Genomic DNA, 24496 nt, shown 5'->3' on the forward strand with positions numbered 1-24496 from the left:
TGTTTGAAGCACCTGCATCTTAGTGGAATCAACTAAGAGAAGGGAGACAGAAACTAAAAATAAAAAAGCACTTAATTTACAAATCAAAACTGTTTCCCTATATGTATTTCCAAAAGAGGGTCTAGCAAATGTATTAGAGCCTCCCATACATCCTCTGCTAGGTAACTACTGAGTACCAGAAAAGTAGTCGAAAAAATGATAGAAAAGAGCTGAAATTTTGCAATGATTGTTTCATATTACAGTCCATCATTTAACAATTTCTTTCACATGAAGCCAAGTGTCACAGGATGACTAGAGGAGTATCTGGCATTTCAAAGCTAGACCTCTGACTTCTCCTCAAAACCAATAACATGTGAACTATAGGATCCTGAACAGATATGTGATTTAATTCTTTATTTTCTAAGTTTTGTACAAATCAAGAAACACCTCTCACATGGCATTAGTGTGAATTAACAGGTAAACAAGGATTTTTCTATGTGCCAACAAACAGCATAGCACATATTACAATTTCCTATTGTGATTCTCAGTACCAAGGGATGCAAACAGACTATCTAATTGCTTGTTTATCACTAATATTAGTGATTAATAGTATTAATATTAATACTATCAATATTAGTATTAAATAGAAACATGCATAACTAAACTTTAACAAGTAGGTGGCTTATGTTATTTTGGGGAGAAACTTTCATTTCTCTACTGTCATAGTCTTTGTTTTTGTTAACCCTAGAGAGGGTACATGGTCTTCATTAGAAATCAAATAGCAAAATTTAATATTATTGACCAAAACGATGAAAAGTACATGGAAAAAAAAGGAGGAACAAAAAGCCTAGGTTAGAAGCAATATTAATTCATCCATCCAGACCTTCATGCAATACATACCGAGACACCGAATAATAAGTGGTATTATGGTAGTATCACTTGGCATATACATATGTGTGTATATGATTTATATATGCATAGATGTATATATAGTTCTAAATAAAACAAGTTTATATTCTGTGTGATAGGGTGGGCCAGGAGGCAAAGACAGACAATAAATAAAAAGAGTTTGATAAATATTGTACCATGAAAAAAACAAATGATGTGATAGAATGCTTGGGGAGGTACTTTACACTGAGGCGGTCAGATAAGGCCTCACTCACTGATTGATTCACGCTGAATCTTCAATATCAAACAGCTAACTAGGTGACAACCTGGGGGAAGAACAAATGCAAAGGCTGTTGGTGCGTTTGAGAGAAAGAGAAGGCCAGTGTGATGGTAGAAGAGGAGGTGAGGAGATATGCTGAAGCCTGATCACTTAGGGTCTTCTAGCCAAGATAAGGAGGTGGGATTTTCTTTCAAGGGAACTGGAAAACAACTGGAGATTTTCAAGCAAGAGAGTGCAAGACCAAGCACTCTAAGGTAAAAGTGCTAATCAAGCACCTTCGTTCCCAACAATCTTTTCAAAGATATATTATGAATAGTCTTGGAAGATAGAGGTAAGGTCTTCCTCTTAAGTAAATGGATTTGTTCACCAGCCAGTATGTAAACTGGGGCAAAGGTTGGGCTGTCTTATTACCTCTTAAAAAAGACTGAGTTCCCTTTATTACCTCTTAAAAAAGACTGAGTTCCCTAAGTTCACGATTTCACTCCAGTAATACAAACCACTGTGCATGTAGGTATTAAACTGGCCTTCTTCACATCACCCTGTGGGAATAGAGACTCAGGAATCTACACAACTGTTGACTCTGGCTAGTGCTATTACTGTAATAAATTCTTTGACTCCAGTCTTGTGTCTTCTGCCAACATTCATGAAGTGATGGCAGGCTAACAAGGTAAATTCTCCTATTCCTCACAGTTCATGACATATATTAACACTATTACTGCTAAGCTATGAAACGCCGGCTGCAGTAATAGGTGCTTTCCCATGCAATCCCTCCAATCTTCAAATTGGATTCTGCATTCTCCATTTGACACAGAATGGTCAATAGTTGCTCATTGTAATGAATGTAGGAAGAGGCAGAGGCAGGACGGAAAGCCCGCCTGTGGTGTATGTTCTTTCTACCATGCTGCTTCAGACTTACGGCAGCATATGTTAAGCACCAACTCTAAGACAAAGGCTGCTATAAAAATCAAGATAAGGAAGGTAGGAAAAGGCAGCATAAAAGTAGAAAACAAGTGTGGTTTCAAAGACAAGCATGTATACGTGTGTGCACGTACACACGTATACATGGGTACCCATGTGTGTATAGGTAAGGGAGACAGGGAAGATTGGATTGTGGTAAAGAAAAAGATGGGCAAATATTCAGAAATCAAAACTGTATTTCTTGCTTGAGGGAAATGAGTAAGAGGAACCTACAAAAAATAAAAAATATATATATCATGTAGCTTATTTATTAAACTTATTAAAGTACAAAATTTTCTGATGTAAATTTTCTACTTTAATGACTGGATGCATTTCATTGAGAACATTTAATAGACAACCTATAACCAGACATAATTGCCACACCCTTTTAGTATTCCATTGGGCAAGAAGAAGTCAAAATTACTTCCTGGGACCTATAAAAATAATGTTTACATTTAAGGAATAAGCTCTGTATAGTTCTTAAAGCTGTTTTGTTTTATGGAAAATGCACTACTGATTTTCATTTAAAAGCCAATCTCATTTAAAACATATCTTATTCTGACACTATAACTACTAGAAGAATTTCAGGTGGAAAAATACCAACAGACAGCATAGAAATAGGTATTTAGTCTGAAACTAATATCCCAGTTCAAACAGTAATTGGGAATTTTCTTTTATTCTAAATGTTGAGAAGCAAAAGCAGCCGAAAACAGAAAAGATGAACAGTTAGAAAGCCACAGTATTCTAGATACAACTGCCTCTTAGTAACTTCAATTCTAAATTCAAAGCTAGAAAGAAAAGTTAAAGATGAGCTATACATAAAGATAGCTATAAGACATTGATTTTTTAATCCTCTTTTAACTTTTTATTTTTAGTATAGTTCACACATAATGTTATGTTAGTTTCAGGTGTACAACTTAGTGATTTGACAAGTCTATATACATTATGCTATGTTTCCCTTATTCTTGGCCTGGTTTTCTATTCAGTCAATTGGCAAATAAACCGCACTGCCACCAACTACTTTCAGCTCTGCAATGCCAAAAAAATTTCTCTGGGTGCTTGCAGAATGTTCCCGCGATAGCCTGGCACATGTTCGGGTCTGAAAGATCTGTGGGCAATGACCACAGACGATTTTAAAACTTCAGTCACATTTTGACTGTTCGTTTCAAAGTTGTAATCAATAATTTACCTGAGCTCCTAAAGCTCACATGCATTTTATGGTAACAGCAGACTCTAAAATAGCTCTATAAAAATACATAGGTAGGCTAAAAAATAAGTGTACACAAGAATATAGATATGTCAAATATATGTACATGTGTGTGTTCTAAAAAAAAATGAGCTCACAATTATTTCCCACCTATAATTTGTTTTCTGCATAACAAGAACTTTGCCACGAGTTTCAATATACATTATAGCATCATACATTTTGTCCCAGAGAAACCAAAATGACTCAAAGCCAGTGAATTTCAATAAGCACACACAAGTGTGTGTGTGTTTAGAATTAGAACAGTCTGGCAGAATACGCTGTGACTATTCTCCTAAACATTATCTCTGAGTTGTTTTTTTTTTTAAATTCATCTTTATTACAAACTTCTATGACTTGCTTCTTCCATTCAGCATTATATTTCTAAAACTCATTCACATTTTTATATAAAAATAGAACCTCATTTTCACTGCTTATAATATTAAGTCATTTTATTATTTACTCACCTATGGGTGGGATTTGAACTGCTTTGGATTTTTGGCTATGATGAACAATGCAGATACCAATATTTTTACACATGTCTCCCTGTACCTATGTGTAAGAGTTTTTTAATGGTAGATCCCATTAGCTCGTTCTTAAATCTGTTTAGAAATTGTTGATAGTTTCTTTAAGTGAAAGAGAACAGAACATTTTAGAATGTAACACAAGCAGTAAGTATTCTTTGATGATGCTTTTTGTTTTTGTTCTAAGGAGTGCTGGGTCCCCCTGTAAAATATTATTTGACAGTGTGGGTTATGACCAAAATAGTTTGAAAGCCGCTGCTCTCTCGGGTCGGAGGAGAGCTGGGTGATGAATAAAAGGAGAGGTTCCTCTTCAATCTTACTAGATGTGTCAAAGCATTTCCTGAGTGGTTGTGCCAAAAGATACAGCTACCATCAGCACGTAATCATAGCCTACATACTAACCAGATTGTTATCATCAGTCTTCTATTTGGCAAGCTTATAACGGTATCACATGGTGCTTTTAACTTGTATTTCTATGGTTACTAATTAGTTCAAGTTGCTTCTCACATGTTTATAAAACATTTGTATTTCTTACTCTGTGAAATGCCCGTTGTATCTTTTACCCACTTTTCCATTAGGTTATCATTTTCTTAATTTGCAGCTCTTTAAATATCTTGGATAGTAATCTTTTGTCAGTTTATTTTATAAATAGATTTTGGATTTTAACTGTCATACTTCATTTACTTATGTAGTCTTTCAGTAAACAGAAGTTCTTAAACGTAGTCAAAAATATCTTTTCTATTACTGCTAGCACCTTTTGTAACTTATTTAAGAAATCCTTTCCTACTTCAAAGACAAAGAGATTCTTCTACACTTTCTTCTTCAAGTTTCAATGATGCTATTCACATTTTAGTACCTACTTTATCTGAAATCAATGTTTTTGAATGGTGTGAGGTGGAAACCCTATTTACTTTTTTCTATGAAGAGTTGAACCATAACTTTTCACGACTAACCCAGCCTTTGCCCACTGATTGGCAAAGGCCATCTCTTTTGGATTTGAAGTGGCCATATATGTGCTGTTTTTGGGGGCTATTTCAGTCCATCTGGTCAATATATCCCTGTTTGCATCAATAACACTGTCCTAAGTATTATAGCTTATGCTTGATTTTTCTTCTGTAGAATTGTCTTCACTCAGTCACCTATTTTTCAGAGCAAACTTACTGAAGTTTTTGAAAAGCCCTATTAGGATTTTGAACAAAATTGCTCTGATTCTGCAGATTTAGATAAAATTGGTATCTTTATAATAATGAGTCTTTATAAACATAATGTGGCTCTCCATTAACTTGGGCCTTTTTAAAGTCTTTTGGAAAAAAAATACACTTTTTCCATCCAGGCCTTAGACAGTTTATGTTCGATTTATTCTTTGTATTTTCTATTGTTCTTCTAAATGGTGCCTTTTAAAAAAATTATGATTTCTAATGTTTTGGAACTAATACACCTGTTTATATATTCCATTGATAAAATTTATTTCCAATAATCTTCTCGCGGCTTCCTTTTCGTATATTCATTGACAACCATAATGGATGGCTACTTATCAAATTTTCTACTTTGTATCTTTCTTGTTTTAATCATACTGCAGGAGTTAAATTCCCATTACTAGATTACGAGGGTTCTCTTTGTCACTAGTTTTCTACTTAGGGGTAGAGGGTTTGACCGGTTTATTGTTCTTGTTTTAAAATCTGAACACACGTTGAATTTTATCAAATGTTTTCCTCAATCTATTTAAAGTCTTAATGCAGTGAATTATATTAATGGATATTCTAATATTAAACCACACTTTCATTTCTGGGATAAACAACTTGGACAGGAAGCATTTATTTTTTTTGAACATTTGGTCATTATGCATATATATTTATATTCTATCAGTTTAGAATAATCATTTCATTAAATTTGGTAAAACTCATCCGTAAAACTTTTTGGGCCAACTATTTAATTTGTTCAAAGATTCTAAATAAGTCATTAAATTAAAAATTAGTTATAAGCTTATTCAAGCTTTCTTTTTCTTTTAAAGTAGCTTTAATATGTAGTAATTTTTCTAGGAACTTACCTATTTCATCAACCTAATTCTGGCCTACAAATTGTATAGTATGCTTGTCTCTTTTTACTATCTTCTGCATCTGTAATTATAATCCTTGTTATATCAATATTTCCTTTTCCTTGATTAATCTTTTCAGAAATTTATCTAATTTTCTTTTTTAAGATTTTATTTATTTGACAGAGAGAGAGTACAAGCAGGGGGAACAGCAGAGGGAGAGGGAGAAGCACACTCCCTACTGATCAGGGAGCCCGATGTGGGGCTCCATCCCAGGACCCTGAGATCCTGACCTGAGCTGAAGGCAGACGTTTAACCGACTGAGCCACCCTGGTGCCCCCTAATTGTCTTTTCAAAATAATGACAATTCGGCTTTTCAAAAATTCTCTAAGTCCTTTTTCCTTCATTCCTTTATTTTCTTATTTTTTCTAAAATTATACAATTCCTTTTTAACCTCTGAGGTCAGATGCTTACTTTAATATTCAGTCATTCCAATTTTTTAACATAAACACTTAGGGTATAAATTTCTTTATACCACTATCACTGCATTCCATAAATTCTGGAGTATTTTCAATAAGGTCTAATTTTTCTCTATGATTTCTTCCTTAACATGAGTAATTTCACGTAATTTTAGAATTTTCAAAACAGAGGTTTTAAAATTTCATCCTTTTTCAAATTTTATTGCTAACTGCATATTACAGTAGTTAAGAAAGATGCAGCTTAGAAACTTATCAAGATTTCATTCATGGTCTCTAGTGCGTGATTACTTTGATAACAGTACCACTTATGATTGAGAAGTGTACTCTAATTGTTGAGTTGGGTTATTTCTATATTAATCAAATCAACTCTATTAATTGAATTGTTTAAAGCTCCCATATCTTTAATGATATATCAATTAGAGAACTTTGTTGAAGTTTCCCAATATAATGCTAAATCTGTCATTATTTCTAGAAATTATAAATTTTTACATGTCTGTTTTGGTGCTATGTTATTAGGGTCATGCCAATTTTTGAATTGTATCTTTCTGATGAATTATGCTTTCTATCATGAAGTAACATTCCCTTGTCTTAAGTCCATTTTGTCTGTTATCAACATAGTTTCCCATTTTCTTTTGATTAATATTGTATTCATTAACTGTTCTGTTATTTCAAACTTTTGCACATATTTGGGTTATAGGTAGGTCTCAAACAGCATAAGGCTAGGTTCTGTTTATCCAATCTTAGTCTTCTAAAAATTTTATTATGATTTATAAAATATTTGTTTCTACCACCTTATATTAATCCTTTTATTGGTCCTCCTTTATGTGCCTTATTTATTTTCTTTGCATGTCTTTCTTGGTCCATTTCTCCCTCTGTGGTCTGGAACGTATACTGGATATATCTATCCTTTTACTGGTTATCCTTGTAATTTTATCACACAAATTAATTTTTCTTTTTTAAAGATTTTACCCATCTATTCGACAGAGAGAGAGAGACAGCAAGAGAGGGAACACAAGCAGGGGGAGTGGGAGAGGGAGAAGCAGACCTCCCGCCGAGCAGAGAGCCTGATGCGGGGCTCGATCTCAGGACTCCGGGATCATGACCTGAGCCGAAGGCAGCCGATTAATGACTGAGCCACCCAGGCGTCCCTCACACAAATTAATTTAACAAGACCTGCAAGTTCACTGATAGCTTTATCTCCCTTCTTCTCCTTTGAACAATACAGAAAGGATAAAACACCTGAACTCCAAACACCTTGTTCAATTTATTTCACAATTCTGTCCAGGAGTTAAGCTCTGTAACTCCTTTCCTATAAAACAAGTTAGACATTGTTTTACTGTATACTTTCTTTATATTTAGTTTCATAGTAGGTAGGCCTTCTTGTCTCTCAATTCTTTCTTTCTGAAGGAAAAAAATGTTGCTTCTTAAAATACATCCTTTAGAGGAGGGGTCAGCAAGCTACATTCATGGCTTGGCCAGCAGTTTTTGTAAATAGTTGTATTGGACATAGCCACACCCCCTCATTTACATACCACCTATGAAGGCTTTTACAAAGCTACTGCAGAGCTGAGCAGTGTTAACATCTGGCCCATTAAACAGTTAGGCAATCCCTGCTTTGGGAGATCCTTTAACAGAGAGATGTTCATGAAAAACAACCCTTTGCCCTTGAAGATTTCCCCAACTTTCTCACAAGACAGCCATGTTTTAAAATATCTGTTGTACTGTGGTGGGACTGATCTTTGAATCTCTATTATATTGTGAGAAAATTCTCACAAGTAGCTTCTTATAGAAGGCTGACCAACACCGAGATCTTTATTTCTTAAACACTTTTGTATAATGTGGCAATTCTTATACACTATATATATTTCTGGGTAACTTATACATGTGTGTTTTAGGATCCAAAGGTAAACAATTTAACACTGAACAGCCATATAGGGTCCTGGGCACTCACTCAAATAAGTGTGTTGACTGGATAATCAAGAATATCATCAAAAATACAGTAAGTATGACATTTCATTACTTTCAGAAATGATTTTTTAAAATCTGTTTATTATCGCTTCTTAGGAAGGCAGTAACATCGTTAGGAGGAAGAAATCTAAAGTCTTGTGTCTCAGTTTCCTCTTCTGTAAAATGGGCAAAATAACACCTACTTTACAGTGATATTTTAAGAATTAAGTGCCTGGCACACAGTAAAACCTATGTAAATGCAGCAATTATTAATAACATTAGTAATATTACTAATTTACATTATTTCCATTACTATATCATTGGTGAAATGCCCCACACAATTATTTATCCAGCAACAATTCATGCAAGAGCCACTTTCTAGCTTGCATCGATTATATATGCTTCTATCAAGCATATGGGGGAGTGTCAATTTTCATAGTCCCTATGAGAATATAAATGTTTTCCATTCAGAGATGGTCACGTACACTGACTCAGTAGGAAGTTCCTCCAAAGCATACATCTAATACAGCTGGATTACTTGGTAGGGAAGGTACAGAGGTGAATTAAATATGGGAGGCAAGATATACACTTGTTCTCGTCTAGCTATTTGCCACTAAAAATTTATATATTTATGTTTTCATACAGAGGTACACTGTTTTTAATACTTCTAAATCTAATATACTATTTGAGATTTTATTCTGAAAAAGAGTTTAGTTTCCTAAAGTAGTTCTCCTCCAAAGTACTGCCTGCTTCTGAAATTAGACATTTTTGATAAATTAACTTAAAAATGTGCCCAATGACACAACTCATTTTTTTCCTCAAAAGCAAAATTTAAAAAAATCAATGTGCATATTGCCTCCTTCCAAAAAAGCTTAGTAGTCTATATTCCAAATATACCTTTTCTTGTCAAGTGTATTAGTCTTATAAGAGAAGAACTGAAACACAAAAGAATAATTTTTCTTATAATTAATACCAGTCACAAAAGTCTTTACAAATATAAAACATACGTGACCTATTTGTCCATTTTCCATCAAGATTTTCTTTTGTAACTAAATACAAAATTTCCCCCACATGCAAAAAAAAGAAAAAAGAAAACCAAAAACAAAACCAAACAATGGAATGTAACTACTGTGTGGAAAATCAGTTATTCTTAGAAATCCCTATTTGCAATACTTATAATTAGATGCTTTAGAGAGGAATCTAGAATGACAGTAAAAATTAATTTCTCTGCTATTACCAAATTCAATGATGAAATGTTATCAATGAGGAGAGTATTATATACTCTAAACTGGCACAAACAATTCGTCATCTTAACATTCAATATAAGGTGTTATTAGTTGAACTTTTCATGACCATGAAACTTACGAAAATGGGAAACTATCCTTTGAGAATGTCCCCCAAGAATGTGCAGGTGCTGATGATTAAACTATTTCAGCTTCAAGTTGCTCTTTTTGGTAAAATCAGTTTCAGATGAAACAGCAAATTACCTATAAGCTTATCAGGGACTTAACATTATTGAGCCTATAAAACTCCTATATAACGCCAATGAGTTTGTTGGTGATTCTCTCACACATTTTGCAAAATTCTCAAATAAATGAGATAGTTCAACCTATTCTACAACTTCTTTAACAGAAAAAGTATGGAATATTCACAATTATGATTTCCCAAAGTACAACCTGATTTTCCATTAAGTGTGTTTTCTTCCTTTGTGCTCTGAAGTGATATAGTAGTATAAAAATACTTTTTATCTCGCAATTGTGAGGCTTAGATAAAGGCATAGCTAGGCACAAGACGGTAGTCATGAAGTGTACTGCTTAAAGGGAGGCTTGGTGATAGGGTAGTTTTGTTTGTTTGTTTTTGAGCTACTGCTAATCACCTCTTCAAGGAAAACATCCAACTAAAGGACTACAACATCCATGTAAACCTGGTAATGTTTAAAACATAACATTAAAAGTAGCCTTAAGTCAACAGTGTGTGCACTCTCTCTCGTTCAGAATGTAGAGGACCAGTATATCTGATGTATAAAGAGCATGCCATTTTATTCATTTTTGTTTGTGGTGTCCTAGTTTAATGTTGTCTTCTCAATTACATGGGTTAATATACTTATTATTATGTATTATTTTATTTCTTTTCCCTCCATTATCTATCAACAGTTGACCTTATCATTTTATTAGAATAATCCAGTCTTTATCTTTTGCTATTATTTCAGTGAACAAAATATTTAAAAAGTAAAAGGGAAGTACAAATTACCAGTCATTTAATCATATAGAACATGTCGTCAGATGGACTTGTAACCCCACTGAGGAAGGCATAGTAAGAATAAATCCTATCAGTAAAGAGAAAATTTAAGTCAATTAGTCTAGCTGTGTTTTTACTGTGAAAAGGCTAAAAAAGTAAAGATTAGAAGAACACATCAGAATTATTTTCAAGGTTGTACACCCAAAATATTCAGCACCTGGAATAGCTCTAATTCCTTAAAAAATCAGATGCTAAAGGATATAAAGAAAACATCCTATAGTTAAAATGTTTGTTTTGTTCTACGTTTGGAGCTTTATACCTCCCAGTATGATCTCAGAATAGCAATACTGCCACTAAAGACTTTTTTTAAGCTGTAAACTCACCAAAACAAGCAAGAAGAGAAGATATTTCCTACAATAATTACACAAGTGGGCTCAACATCCAACCACGGGACTTTTACATGCTTTTCATTGCTCTGATAACATCATGAGTCAATCTACAAGATTTAAGGAGCACACAGGAAAAGCTTAGTGCTTCAGAGTTCCTGTTGGTCAGCTAGTTAGTCCATACAATGGTCATCAGAAATGACATTTAATGTTGACAAGCATCAAATTGAAATAATTTTATTTAAAATACTTAATTAAAAATTATTTAAAATAATGAATTTAAATAATCAGTTCTGTTCTGGTTGTCCTCTTTACCAAGAAAATTTTATACTAAAAATATCCCCTCATTGGATGATTTCATTTTTGTTTGGCAAATCACTACTTTAATCTCAGTATTCAGTAGAAGAATAAATTGTATTTGACCAACTCATGCAGCAAGATTAAATGAGTTATAACTGATTTTATATTTGTTCACTACACAGTGTATTTCAACTGTATGAACCAAAAATTAACTTAAAGTCTTCAAGTAGCATGAATGATGGATCTTTAACAGGATGAAACATAACTTAAGCAAAATTGTAGAAGTAATCTAGACACGGAGCTATTGATGAAAAATGTTATTTAGTTCAAAATATCTATGTGGAAGCATAAAATAAAAAAGGGACACAATACTTAAAATATCGATCCTGTTATAATGACATGGCAAAGGTGAAAATCACTTCTATTCTTTGTAGATAGTTAACTTGTTTTGAGAGTGCATGTACATCATGTCATTTGATCTTCAATATGGAACACCCCTAAGGAACACATGGTATTTTTAACAGAAAACAGGCTCAGTAAGGTTAAGTAACTTGCCCATAGTTCTAACACCCCGGGTGCTCTGATGCCAGAACATGCACTCTCAGCCACGGCCGTCTTCCCAAAAATAAGGCAGATGGCAAAATACCACTCTTAAAAACAAGCAGCAAGGGTGAGGCTTCCCATAGGCCAAGTTCATAAATCACTTAAGATTTGAAGACATGAGAGTGAATTCTTCCTCTGTGATTGTCATTACACAATTCAGATGGGAGGTATGCATGCGGAGAAGGAAGTTTAAGGAGGAACTGATTGGACTTTAGGGACAAGAAAAACTGCAAGGTTCAGCACATACACCCAAACCCAGTGCACGAAAAAGAAAAAACCTAAGAGAGGCTACCCCACCTCTTGTGTATGCATAAGTAATCCCTTGTAAGGCAGGGATTGTTTTTCTCACCCTCAAAATCCTAACCTGAAAGTGGGGTGCCCAGATATACAGGTCTGAGAAATGACAAAGAAGGATGTCCAGTGATCTTTTTCAGTACTTTACAATCCCTACAGAAAATGTTCATGTGCTCAGAAAAGGAACTACACGAACCAAAAAAGTCTGACTTCTTTAAGTGTAATCATGCCAATTCTGTATGGGAATATATGAAATAGGAAACTCAGACGGTCATCACAGTGGTTACTTATGTCTAATTAAACAGAAAATTGACAGAAAGAGATCTGTAAATAAAGAGAACACACTGGTGGCTGTCAGAGGGGAGGGGGCTGGGAGGACAGGCAAAATGGGTGAAGGGAAGTGGGAGATACAGGCTTCCAGTTATGGAATGAAGAGGTCACGGGGACGAAAGATACAGCATGGGGAATATAGTCAATGACATTCTGTCATAACAGATGGTAGCTACACTTGTGAGCACAGCATAATGTAGAGAGGTGCTGGAAGTTGTGCACCTGAAACTAATGTAACATGGTGTATCAATTATACTTCAAATACACAGAAAAATGCCATATTCTTAATAAGTATAATTTGGTAGGAAAATTGTTTTCAAACATGCTATCTATAAGGGAACAAATAACAAAGGAGAGCCAGGAGGGGAAGCATTCAGAAGTATTTCTCTAAGATGAAGTTGTTAAGTAAAATAAACAAGGTGTCAGAGGAAATTTGCTTAAGGAGTTAAGAGTGTTGTTGCACTATGCTAATAATTCTGGTTAAAGAGAGAGAATAGCAAAAGAACTTTCAATGACGAAAAAGGAAAGCATCACCAAGATAAGAAACGAAAATGTTAAAGAAGAGACCGCATATTTCAGGTGTGAGTGAAGGCACTTTGAGCAAAATTCTCTAATATAAATATAAGTGGGAAGTGGGGCCAGGACAAACATTATGCTTCAAGGCCATAGGGCCCAACGAGACACATGAAAATTAGGTTTAAACTCAAAGGACAACATGAACATGCTATAGCTGTGAGGTAGCATAAAGGCAGGGGGTGGAGGGTCCTAGTAAAAGCCAACAAGAATTCCATAATGGGCTCAATTCATCCAGTAGAAGCATCACCTCTGTGAGTAATGGGTACATTGGTAATGGCATGTAACAATGTGCCTAAAACCAATCACGAGTGGAAAACGATGATTATCGTTCTACAACACTATACAACTGAAGGCATGAACTTCACTTGATGAAGCCTGATGCCTGGGAGGACACTGATGTACTCAGCCTACAGTGTGGGGTCAAGTATTCCCACCTAGTATCTCCAATTTGAACTCCATGGTTCCCATGAGTCCTACAGGAAACAAAGATCCATTACAGAAAGGTGCTGACTCTTTACCCACCCTCACCCCAGCCTTGGGGTACATTAATAATCCTCTCATTTTAAAAGAGAACATCTGATGCTTTGAAATAGAACCAGACCAGCATACATTCTTCTACCATGAACACATCAATGTAGACAGAAAGTTATTCTATCAAGGAGTGAAGAAATAAAGTAGGTCTTGTGCTGATTCCTTCTAGTAAGTTATCAAAAATGCCCTTAAAAATCACATTTTAACAATTCTCCCAAACTCTCTGAGCACCAGTCTACTTGGAAATATTTTTCGAAAGTACAGGCTTTGGAGTCAGGCAGGCTTCCATTCAAATCCTAGCCCCTACCAATTCTGAAGCCTTCTGCAAAACACTGAGATTCTCTACCCCACAGTTACTGCACAGGTGACATTCTGTCCCTCACGAGAACACTGGGAAGACAAAGTTGGAGGACACGTGTAAAGCATCTAGTGTGGAGTCTAGCAAGAAGCAGGCACTTGACTGGTGGCGGATGTTTCTGGATTCATCTTGTTGAAGATGGTAATAAAAATAAAGCTAAATAAGATGACAATGGAAACTTACTCCTTATCTCTTGGAAATTGATCAGTAGTTCTAAATAGAAACTATCTACCTAGAGTAGATCATTAAAACACAACATATTAATTGCCGCTTGAGAATCTCCAAGTCGAAAGGAGGTGAGGTAAGCGGCACAATGAGCAGGTGCTCCTCAGAGTAAGTTACGTGATTGTGGAACTTTTCTCCCTTGGTCTACACGGCTTGAGGCAGCAGTCTAGAACAGATATTCCTTTAGCTATTGTGTAGGGGCTCTCAGAAAGGAAAGGAAAAAAAAAATAAATAAAAGAACCTGAACAGCTACATCTAAACAAAGTAGTTAAAAGATCTTAGTAACTCTGGTAAGAGATTACATGGGTTGGTAAAAGGTATAGTAAAGGGTTTTAAATAGAAATGAGCCAGGCTTTAATTGCTTAAGAGTAAATTCTGGGGCAATTCTAAAATATAAATATTTTTGGATACATTATTCACAAACCAATCACTACTAAAAATAAAAGGAGCCACATTTGTACTTTGGGGAGGTATTAAGTTTCAGATTAGTCCTGTTAGCCATTTAAATGTAATTGCCATATTTAATAGGAATTAATAGAGTTCATCCATATACTGCATAGACTGGTACAAGACTCCCTGGGTTAGCCCCTCAGCTCCGTCAATTGCTGGCAAGTCACAATCTCTCTAAGCCTCAGCTTTCTCATCTGTAAAATCAGAATAACAACAGTATGGATACCACATCTGGTTATTGTTAGGGTTAAATGAATGAATAGGGCACCTGGCACTTGCTAGCACTATATGTATTAGCTATTAAATTCTGGCCCCCATTGTAGATGAGACCATCTATTACCCAACAAATTTGTCTATTTGTTGGGTAATAGATAAATGCCATGAATTACACTAGAGAAACAAAGGTAAGCAAGATAGTCACAGGTCTTAACAGATGAAGTGAAGTCTCAGCAGAGAGCAGAAGGGTGAGTATTGTAATTTTGCAGGGCAAAATACGGACAGAATGCTCCAGGCATAGGGAAGCATAAGTAGAATGATCTGAACTTGGGAGAGAACATTCCATGGAAAACAGCCATAGTTTTGGGGGCGGGGGGTGGGGGTAGGTATGGAATGAGGACAGTGGTTCCAACTCCATGTAAGTAATACAAAATGGATCTCCACTTTAATGGTAAAATTTGCTCATTCATGACCAGGAGTATTCCTAAATACCAGTGGATGAAGTAACAATATAAACATATCTCACCAGGATTTTCTCAAAAAGAGATTGTATTGATATGCCTTTCCAGAACAGACTTTCAACACATTAAAGTTCTACATCTGTTGCTAAAATTTTCACACTGATTCAGTGAGGTTAACTGGATTTTCAAAGTTGAATAGTGTGGAATTAAATAGCAACATAAGAGATCAGGAGAATTTGACAAAACAAAACATTTGTCAAAAATTTTTGCCAATATTGACACTGTCATCTTTTTAAACATACACTGTCTAAAATTCAAGCAGCATAACCATATTTACCAGAAAGGAAGAAAGAATAAAATTTGTGTGCCAAATTTCACTACCTTGATATAACCACTTCCCTTACAGTCTTCTTTGTGTCTATTTTTACCCAAAAGAAAATTTCCTCTCCAAATTATTCATTTAAATAAAATATATTTTTTATATTTAGCTCTAATGAGGTTAATTCAGTACAATGTGCATATGTGTGTGTGACAGCTTCTACTTCTAGGACCCATGTGAACTCTGAAATAGACAAAGTGTAGCTGTCACTCTATTACCCCCCTCTTTTGAATGCTTCTCCATTCAAACACTTTCTCCCTCTGCCCACCACTTAGTAATACAATGACCAAGTTACCCCCAGAATGCCCAAAGCCCTCCAATCCTACCAGATCTTAGGAAAATTGGGAATTAGACTTGATTCAAATGTCAAACTAAATGCTTAAAAAAAGTACAGCCTTGGTTTCATTAGAAAACCCTTCCTATGCCAGTGATTTTATTTGTAAAATAGAACACAAGCTATAAAATGTGAGAAGGAGCACTACATAGCATTTAATTGTACAGGCTCTTGGAGGAAGCCTGTATGGGCTCAAATCCTAGTTCTACCATTTTATAGCCTAATGAAATTAAGCCAGATACGTTCCATCTTTGTGCCACAGAGGGATGGTAACAGTGATAGTTGGAAAACTATTATGAAGATTGACTGAGATAACATACATAAGGCATTTGGAAGACTATCTGGTTCACGGAACACTCATTATATGACAGGTGTTATTATTTCATATATCTATTTTATACTTTTATGCATAATTGTGTTAAGGGTCCCTAAGACCACCCACCGGTTTGATAATTTGATGGAAGGACTCAGAACCCAGAAAAGCTCTTGTACTCATGGTTACAGTTTATTACAGTGAAAGGGCACAGATTAAAACCACCACTGACTTCTCCCAGAGGAGTTCCATTATTCTAGCAATGATGTGTGACAACACATATGAAGTACTGCCAACCAAGGGAACTCTCCCATGCCTTGGTGTCAAGAGTTTTTATTGGGAAGGTCAGTCACATAGGCATGGACCTTCCACATGGACAACCTTAGCTACTCAGTCTCTAGCCTCCTATAGAGGAGAAACTGAACAGTGCACTCCAGGGCTTCAGGTGAACAAGAACAGGTACTCACCATAAATCACAATTCTAGCAAAACCTATCTATAGTTTGGTCCAAGGCCCAGGCATAAAAAAACATCCTTATGAGACAGCATATTCCACGGGCTTACAGGTGATCTCCCAGGAGCCAATGGAGGGCTAGTATTTTCTTTGAAATACGCAGGGTTGAAATACCTCAAGGCTATTAAGTTAATCCTTCACTGCACACTGATTTATTAAACAACTACCATGTGCAAGGAGCTGTGATAAATACTTAATATATATTAGCTGGTTTAATAAACACTCTTACGAGAAAGGAACGAGTATTTCTATTTATTTGGGAACTGAGGCTCAGGAAGGTTACAGCAGTTCACAGTCACATAACTAGTGTGGAGTCCAAACCTAGTTCTCCCAGACTCCAAAACCTATGCTACTTCCACTAAGCCATGTTGCCTCGTAAGATATAAAAGTTAAATATACTGTACAATATATCACACATATAGGCATATATTTATCAATCAAATCCACTTCTTCCACTTCTGGTAGTGAAAAACTAAAGAATCATCTTGAATTTGCGAAGGGAAAAAACTAAAGCTATGAGCAAATGTGTATTTATTATAGACTAGTTTTCCTTTAAAATACTGAGTTTTTATTAAAGGACTATCTCATAACCAAGTGATTATAACCAAGTCCAATAAATTCAGCACTAAATTTTTCCTGAGAGTAAAAAGAACCACTTCTTTAAAATTCAAGCTTTTTTCTTTACCCTTCGAAACTTTTTAATCCCCACAAACATTTGCTGAAATAGAGAAATGACTTACCCATCTATTAAGAATAACATAAATTTTTGTTGCAGAAATGTATCACCAGTTTCCCCAGGGAGGCAAAAATGCTTTCTCACTTTAATATGTGTGTGGTTTTTTTCCTCATCTAATCAGCTAATACTTTTCAAAGATCTTTTTAATGCCTAAATGAAAGGATTCCACATCAAAGACCTGACCTCCCTATTAAAGTATCTAAAGGAAACGCTAGGAATGTAAAATCCACTCAAAGGCAAATCACAGGTAGCTTATTGTACAATGCATTAAGAAAAGAAAAGGGGGGGAAAAAAGGCTTCATAAAAGCTTCATGGAATTTGGTAAAATTATACCACAAAAATACAAATTGAGCTTAAGTATAAAGAAACAAATTCATAGCCAAAAACAGATTACAAAAGTGTTCTATAATTGGCCAGGAGGGGAGTCTTTATGAAAAATTTTAGAATTTGTCACATTTTCAATCAAAATTTCCGATTACAGCTTAATGTTGGGAAGGCCAAAAAGAGCACAAACTGCACATTTTTCAATAGTATTAAAATTTGAAATTTTTAAAGCTAACTTTCAACATCGGGAAAGGTAGATTTTATTTTACTACAGACAACAAGAGTGTAATAAAGTAATGAGATTAAAGTAATAATCGATGCGATAGTATAGACACAGACACCTTTTCAAAAAACAAATTAAAATTTTTAACATACCATGAATGTGGTTCTGAAGTTATTCAAGTCATTTAAAAAGTCTTCCACAGACATCTTCTTCACATCAATGGTGTAGTATCCCATCATACTCTGGTATGACTTCTCCATACTTTCATGTAACTTAAAAAGTTTCTCGTATTGTTCTTTTGCACTGATAACAAAGCTGTATGTTATAGTTAAGGGATTCAGAAACTTACAATGTTTTAGAAAAAATAAACAAACCCGTGAGTCCAAAGTGCCAAAACTACCTCTAACAGTTCACTGTTCTTATAACTAAATCTATCCTGTACAGTGGTGAAATCTTAAATTCAATTTCTTAACTGTCACAGTTATCAGAAAAGCTAAATATTTATTTAATATTTTTCTTTTACAATTGAGTTTAACGAAATTCTACTTCCAATTTGCGTATCTATGTTATTCAGATCATGCAGTATGATTTAAATTATAGCTCAGTAGCTAAAATTGAGTAATTTCGACGATACTGAAATCAACTACATGGGCACTGAACATACAGGTTAAGTTGGACGACTGGGGTCAATTTCAGGCTCCTACACCTGGAGGTAGATGGCTGTGGGCAGTGCCTTATTCTCTCTGTGCTACAATTTCCTCATCTGTAAAATGGGAATGAGAATACCACCCATTTTACAGGGCTGTTGCGAGGACTAAATGAGTTAATAATGCAAAGTTCTTAGAGAAATGAATAGCACTTAGTAGTAAATGTAATCACTTAGTATTTTTATTGCCCACTTACTCATTTTAAGCTTGAAGTTTCTAAGATCAATCCAAAAATAAATTAAGAGTTACACTAGAAACTTCAAATATTATGTAACTTCATGTTTTAACTTCCCTTTGGAAAATTGGTACATATATTCTATGCATTGCATGTTTTAAAATTATGATCTGGCACATAAACCTGCACATACAGAAATGTTCTTTTCTCATTTATTATGACAACACAATTCAAAGCACACTGATTTTCAGAAGACTAACAGTGAGAACATAGTGATGGCATTAGAAAACATTTTTTAAACCATAGCATTTCCTTTGTAGTGTGACAAATCACTAATGCGGTTAGATATACCATACCTCATTCTAAAAAGATGACTGCTAAGAGTATCATTCACAATCCTCTATGGCTCCTTTAAACTGGGACTTTTAAAGAAACGGAACACATAGAATTAAGCTTATCAAAGCCATCTTACTGTCTCTAATGTAAGAAAATAAACATATTAGTATAATTTTTTAAAAAGTCAGTAATAAGAATAACTAGATTCAGACCAAGAAAAGAAAACCAAACATGGAATGTTTATAACCTAAAGGAAAGATTTTCCACAATTTCAAAAGATAGGATTCCTCTGATCAGAGTATCCTCCAGTGGAAGATAAAATAAGGAAACTGATCTGGGCCCTTTATTTTGAGAGAGAAAGAGGCAGCCTTGCTGCCAGATGGGTGGTGAAATCCAAGGGGCATGGAAAATTTCTACCAATTGGAACCCAAGCTCCCCAAAAGGAAAGGCATCCCAGTCAATCACAGCTCACTTGTACCCATGTCTAGGGTCAGACCACAGATCACTTACTACCCTTCTATGCTAGTTCCTTTTTCTCCTTCTTTTCCCCGCCATACAATGCTCTTCTTATTTTTATATATAGTATTTTAGGAAAAAAAAGAACAAACTAGAACGTAGGAAGTCTGGATTCTAATGCAAGAGTTGATATTTTTTAACAACCTTAAGAAAATCTATAGATCTTTCTGTGGCTATCATCTGAATAGCAAAATGCTTCCTTATTTTCTAGAATCTAGATCAGAATAGTAGCAGTGGTTGATGAGTGGTTGATGAATTTATGTGTGGTATCATTTCTTAATGCTTAAATAACAAAAGATTTTCTATAATTACTCAAATCACAAAATCATAAGAAATTGTAACAATACAGCCACACGGGACAGATTTCCAATTACTTTGTCTTAGGAAATATCCATATTCATGAAATATTATAAAGTGAATTTATGTAAATTAAATAAACCACATTTGAAACACATTCAGGAACTAACATTAAATGGACCATATGGTGATTCATTTGTAATGTGAAATAATCATTCCTTCATTTATATAGTAAGGTCAGAAATCAACACTGGCCTATTTATTCAATCTATAACTCTCACCTAAAATTATTTATGTCCCAGATACAGACTATATGCATATGGATTATTTATATATCCTCAACTCTTGTCTAAAAGAGAAACTGTTTTCTGCCTTTGCTTGTCCAAACCTATCATTCAAAGCTTCCTTCGATTCTTCCTCTTCCACAAAGCCTTCTTCTCTCATCTCTACGGCTATAAGTTCGTTCCACTGACCACAGTATTTGTAATCCATTGTAGTCTGCTGGAACAGAGTTTTTCCTTCTAGTCCAATTCCCTACTCGTGCTTTGCTCCTGCCCCATTTCTAGAGGATGGTCACCTCTGACGGTCAGCCCCTTCTGTAGATGCCCTGTTCCATCTGCTTGGCGGCTGCATTAAGTCTACTCGCCTGCCACTACATTGGTGCCAATTATTCATTTTCCCCTAGTGTGCCATCATTCTTAAACTTTGGTGGCAAGGGTAACAGCCCTCCTCAAAAGTGCGATGAAAGCCATGGAACTTCCATTCAAAAAATTTCACATCTATGCATTCACACACATACATTTGGGGTGTAATGCTAAGGGCTAATAGAGTCCCTGAAAAGTAGGCGTGCTGGACAACACACTAAGTATACTACTTTAGGGGGTGTTTCTAATTGTACGGTCCTAAAGCTACTCCTTTTCTTCCCCCTCACTGCATGGTAAGGCTTTGCATTTTAATAACAGGCACTTCACAAATATTAGCAATTTTATCCTAATACCTGGGAATATGCCCATTCTCAAGAATCAATTTGGTTGGGGCGCCTGGGTGGCTCAGTTGGTTAAGCAACTTTGCCTTCAGCTCAGGCCATGATCCCAGGGCCCTGGGATTGAGCCCCATATCAGGCTCCCTGCTCAGTGGGTTGCTTGCTTCTCCTTCTCCCACTGCTGCTTCTCCCCCCGCCCAACCCCCCGCTTGTGCATGCTTTTTCTCAAATAAATAAAATATTTAAAAAAAAGAATCAATTTGGTCAACAGGTTAAAATAAAACTAAGTATTATCCAATAACACTTCTTAAGATTTTCAGGGAGTAATCACAAGTTAATAAAATATTAGAAATATCCTGAGCACTTTTTTTTTTTTTTTGAAGACAGAGCAAGAGAGGAAAGCGCATGGGGGGTGGGGGCGAGGGAGGGAGGGAGATTTTTTTTTTTTTTGAAGATTTATTTATTTATTTGAGGGGGGCGTGCAGGGGCAGAGGGAGAGGGACAGAGAAACTCAAGCAGACTCCCCACTGAGTGCGGTGCCCGACGCAGGGCTCCATCTCATGACCCTGAGATCAGACCTGAGCTGAAAGCAAGAGTCAGGTGCTTAACTGACTACTCCACCCAGGTGCCCCAAGAAAGAGAATCTTAAGCAGGCTCCACACCAAGCACAGAGCCCAACACAGGACTCAATCTGACAAGAGATCAGATCATGACCTGGGCCAAAATCAAGAGTCAGTTGCTTAACTGACTGAGCCACCCAGGTGCCCGCCTGAACATTCTTAATAAAAATACTACAATTCTATATAAACTAAAAAGATGTGATAGGAAAGAAAACCAAGAGCCAAAACCATGGAAATGACATGGTCTTGTTTTAACAGCTAGAAAGCTTTATAAGTTAATTTTCTTATCATTGTTATCTATGAAACAATTTGCTCCCAAAGGAATGAAGTGGAGCTTTGAATAACTGGAATTATCCACAAGAATGGTAAAATTGTGATTGAACAGAAACAATTTCGGAAATAGTCAAATTAATTTTCAGTTTAAAATGATTGTCTGATAGGACAGAATAAATGGTTAGATTAATGAGGCACTCTACATCATTACTGATGGGCTATTCTCTCATTAAGAGATGGTGAAACCACCCAGCACAAATACATTTTACATTCCGTCTCATGTCCTGCCCTGATTATTGTGCTTCCCCCAACAAGGACATCTAGTACTTCCCTTAACACATCTTATAAGGACCAGCTTCAATCCATCCTCTATGTCTAATACCTTTTATAGATCTTCTTAAGTACTCAGGATCCAGCTAGCCAGGCAGCCAGCCAGCCATTCGGTAAGTATTCACTAAGCTCCACTGCATTCCATTCTTCTGGGCAATAGAGAAAACACTAGTTAACGAGGTAGGCAGAGTCCCTGCTTTCATGAAACATACATTCTGGAGAGTGGGGCAGAGAAAAGAAGTAAATGCATGAGAGAGAGTGAAAAGTATGATGATGAAAATAAAAGTGTGTGATATTATACAGACTGAGAGAGGCTAGTTTACGTTGGGTTGTTGGGGAAGCTGTGGCTAAAGTGACATTGCCTGGAACAACTAGAGTGTAACTATAAAAGAGCCGTGAGCACCAAGTGCTGCACCTGTAGCACAGTGAGACCTCAGGGAAGGAAAAGTTCATTACCAACTTGGATGAGGAGAAAGATATTTTAATCCGAGTTCTAACACTTTGTTAAGAATGTAAATGGAAGATGAGGAAGGGAAGGGGAGGGGAGGGAAGAGAGGAATTGAAGAGAAAAATCTGCTACTACAAATCACCCAATTACCCAAACTCCCGCTCTTGCAAATGGACACATATTATACATATTATGTTTCACAGATCCCATTCGTCTATTTTACTTTCTAACCACTGTTCAATTAAATAGAAATGTACTGAATTCCTTTATCCAAAAGATGCTGTGTTTTACGCAGTGTGGAATACAGATATAAGACCTAAGTCTTTCAAGGAATTAACTGGAATAGTTTTAGCATCTACATAATAATTTCAGAAGTGCCTAACACATTGTTACATACGAGAACAAGAAAAAAAAGTATGAAAATAAAGTAGGATTGCAGTGAAGAAATTTAAAGACTATAACATGGGAAAAAGCCAAGTGATTGTAACATAAGTTGTGACAAATACAAAAATATATAAATGTCTGGCAAAATGATTTTATTCTAAGAAACTCAGGAGATGGAGTAGGAAAAGAAAAGGTAAATCCTGGGCAAGAAGAACTTCAAGGGCAATGCTCTAGGATCTATTTGTTATTTTCCTTAAAATTCTAGTATTCTAGAATCTAAAGTTCAAAAAAAACGAACAGGCACTACATGACACAAGTCCTGGCATTTTCCTAATTTTCTCATGTATAAGAGCTAAATGTGGATACTTCACATGTAATAGTTTACATGTAACTATGCTGATGGACCTGCCTCAAATTTGTGTCCCACATTTTTCAAGCAAATATTTACAGTGGAAATAGTCAACTCCAATTATATTTCTGTCCCAGGCTTAGCAACTGGAAAGTAACATAATTACTACTAAAAAGTCAATGTGAATATATGAAATAATTGTACATGCTATTTTAACGGATGCACTAAATTCATATTTTTATACTCAGTAGTATATGTAAATAAAAAGCATGCACTGGAAGAATTACAATATACTATAATTGAATGCTAATAGTGAAATTTCATATAACAAAATTCTATCATTATAATTTAAAACAATTCAATTAACCGATTAAGTTACTAAGTCATGACTGTTTAAATAATCTACTTGTAAAAATGTATCCCTAACAAGTTAGATAATACACATGTTCTTCCAGAATTGGCTGATGAACCAAACAATTTGACATGTGTTTCAACTAATGAGCACCAAAACTTAAAACATAAAGTTTGAGCGTTAATAACCCAAACTTTAGTTAAATACATTTTTATTCATTGTGCGTTTTAGTTTCCGAATTCTTTCATTTTCTAAGATCTGATAAGAAGCTCACAATTTGCCATTTTAATAAGATCTATATAAATCCATTTAATATTCAAAATGTGACTTGTTGTCAGTCCTAATTAAAGTAAACAAAGCTCTGCAATGAATGAATTTAATTACTTCGAAACTAGTATGTCTAACCAAGATGAAAAGCAAATGAGTACAATCTAATCTCAGCAAAGAATATTTATGATTATAAGCTTTGTCAATAGCAAAGTGCACCAACTGTTCATATATCTGACTTCCAAGAGATACATGAATGCTAATCAGTTCATTAGAGGCTTCTAGGTTGTGATATTTAGTGACAGAGGATGTAGTAGCCTTCTTGTCCATGGAGTATAATT

General features: G+C 35.3%; 1 protein-coding gene across 5 annotated transcripts in view; it reads right to left on the reverse strand.

Moving 5' to 3' along the window:
* Positions 1–24496, reverse strand: part of DIAPH3 (diaphanous related formin 3) — a 485199-nt gene that overhangs the window by 166554 nt on the left and 294149 nt on the right. For all 5 annotated transcript variants that reach the window (XM_081815005.1, XM_081815002.1, XM_081815001.1 and 2 more), the window contains one exon: positions 18272–18435. In XM_081815005.1, coding sequence (XP_081671131.1) covers positions 18272–18435 — 164 coding nt within the window. The remainder of the gene's footprint in view (positions 1–18271; positions 18436–24496) is intronic.

This window comes from Leptonychotes weddellii, chromosome 3, assembly GCF_054177405.1.
Source record: "Leptonychotes weddellii isolate Sample4059 chromosome 3, ASM5417740v2, whole genome shotgun sequence".
NCBI classification, from domain to species: Eukaryota; Metazoa; Chordata; class Mammalia; order Carnivora; family Phocidae; genus Leptonychotes; species Leptonychotes weddellii.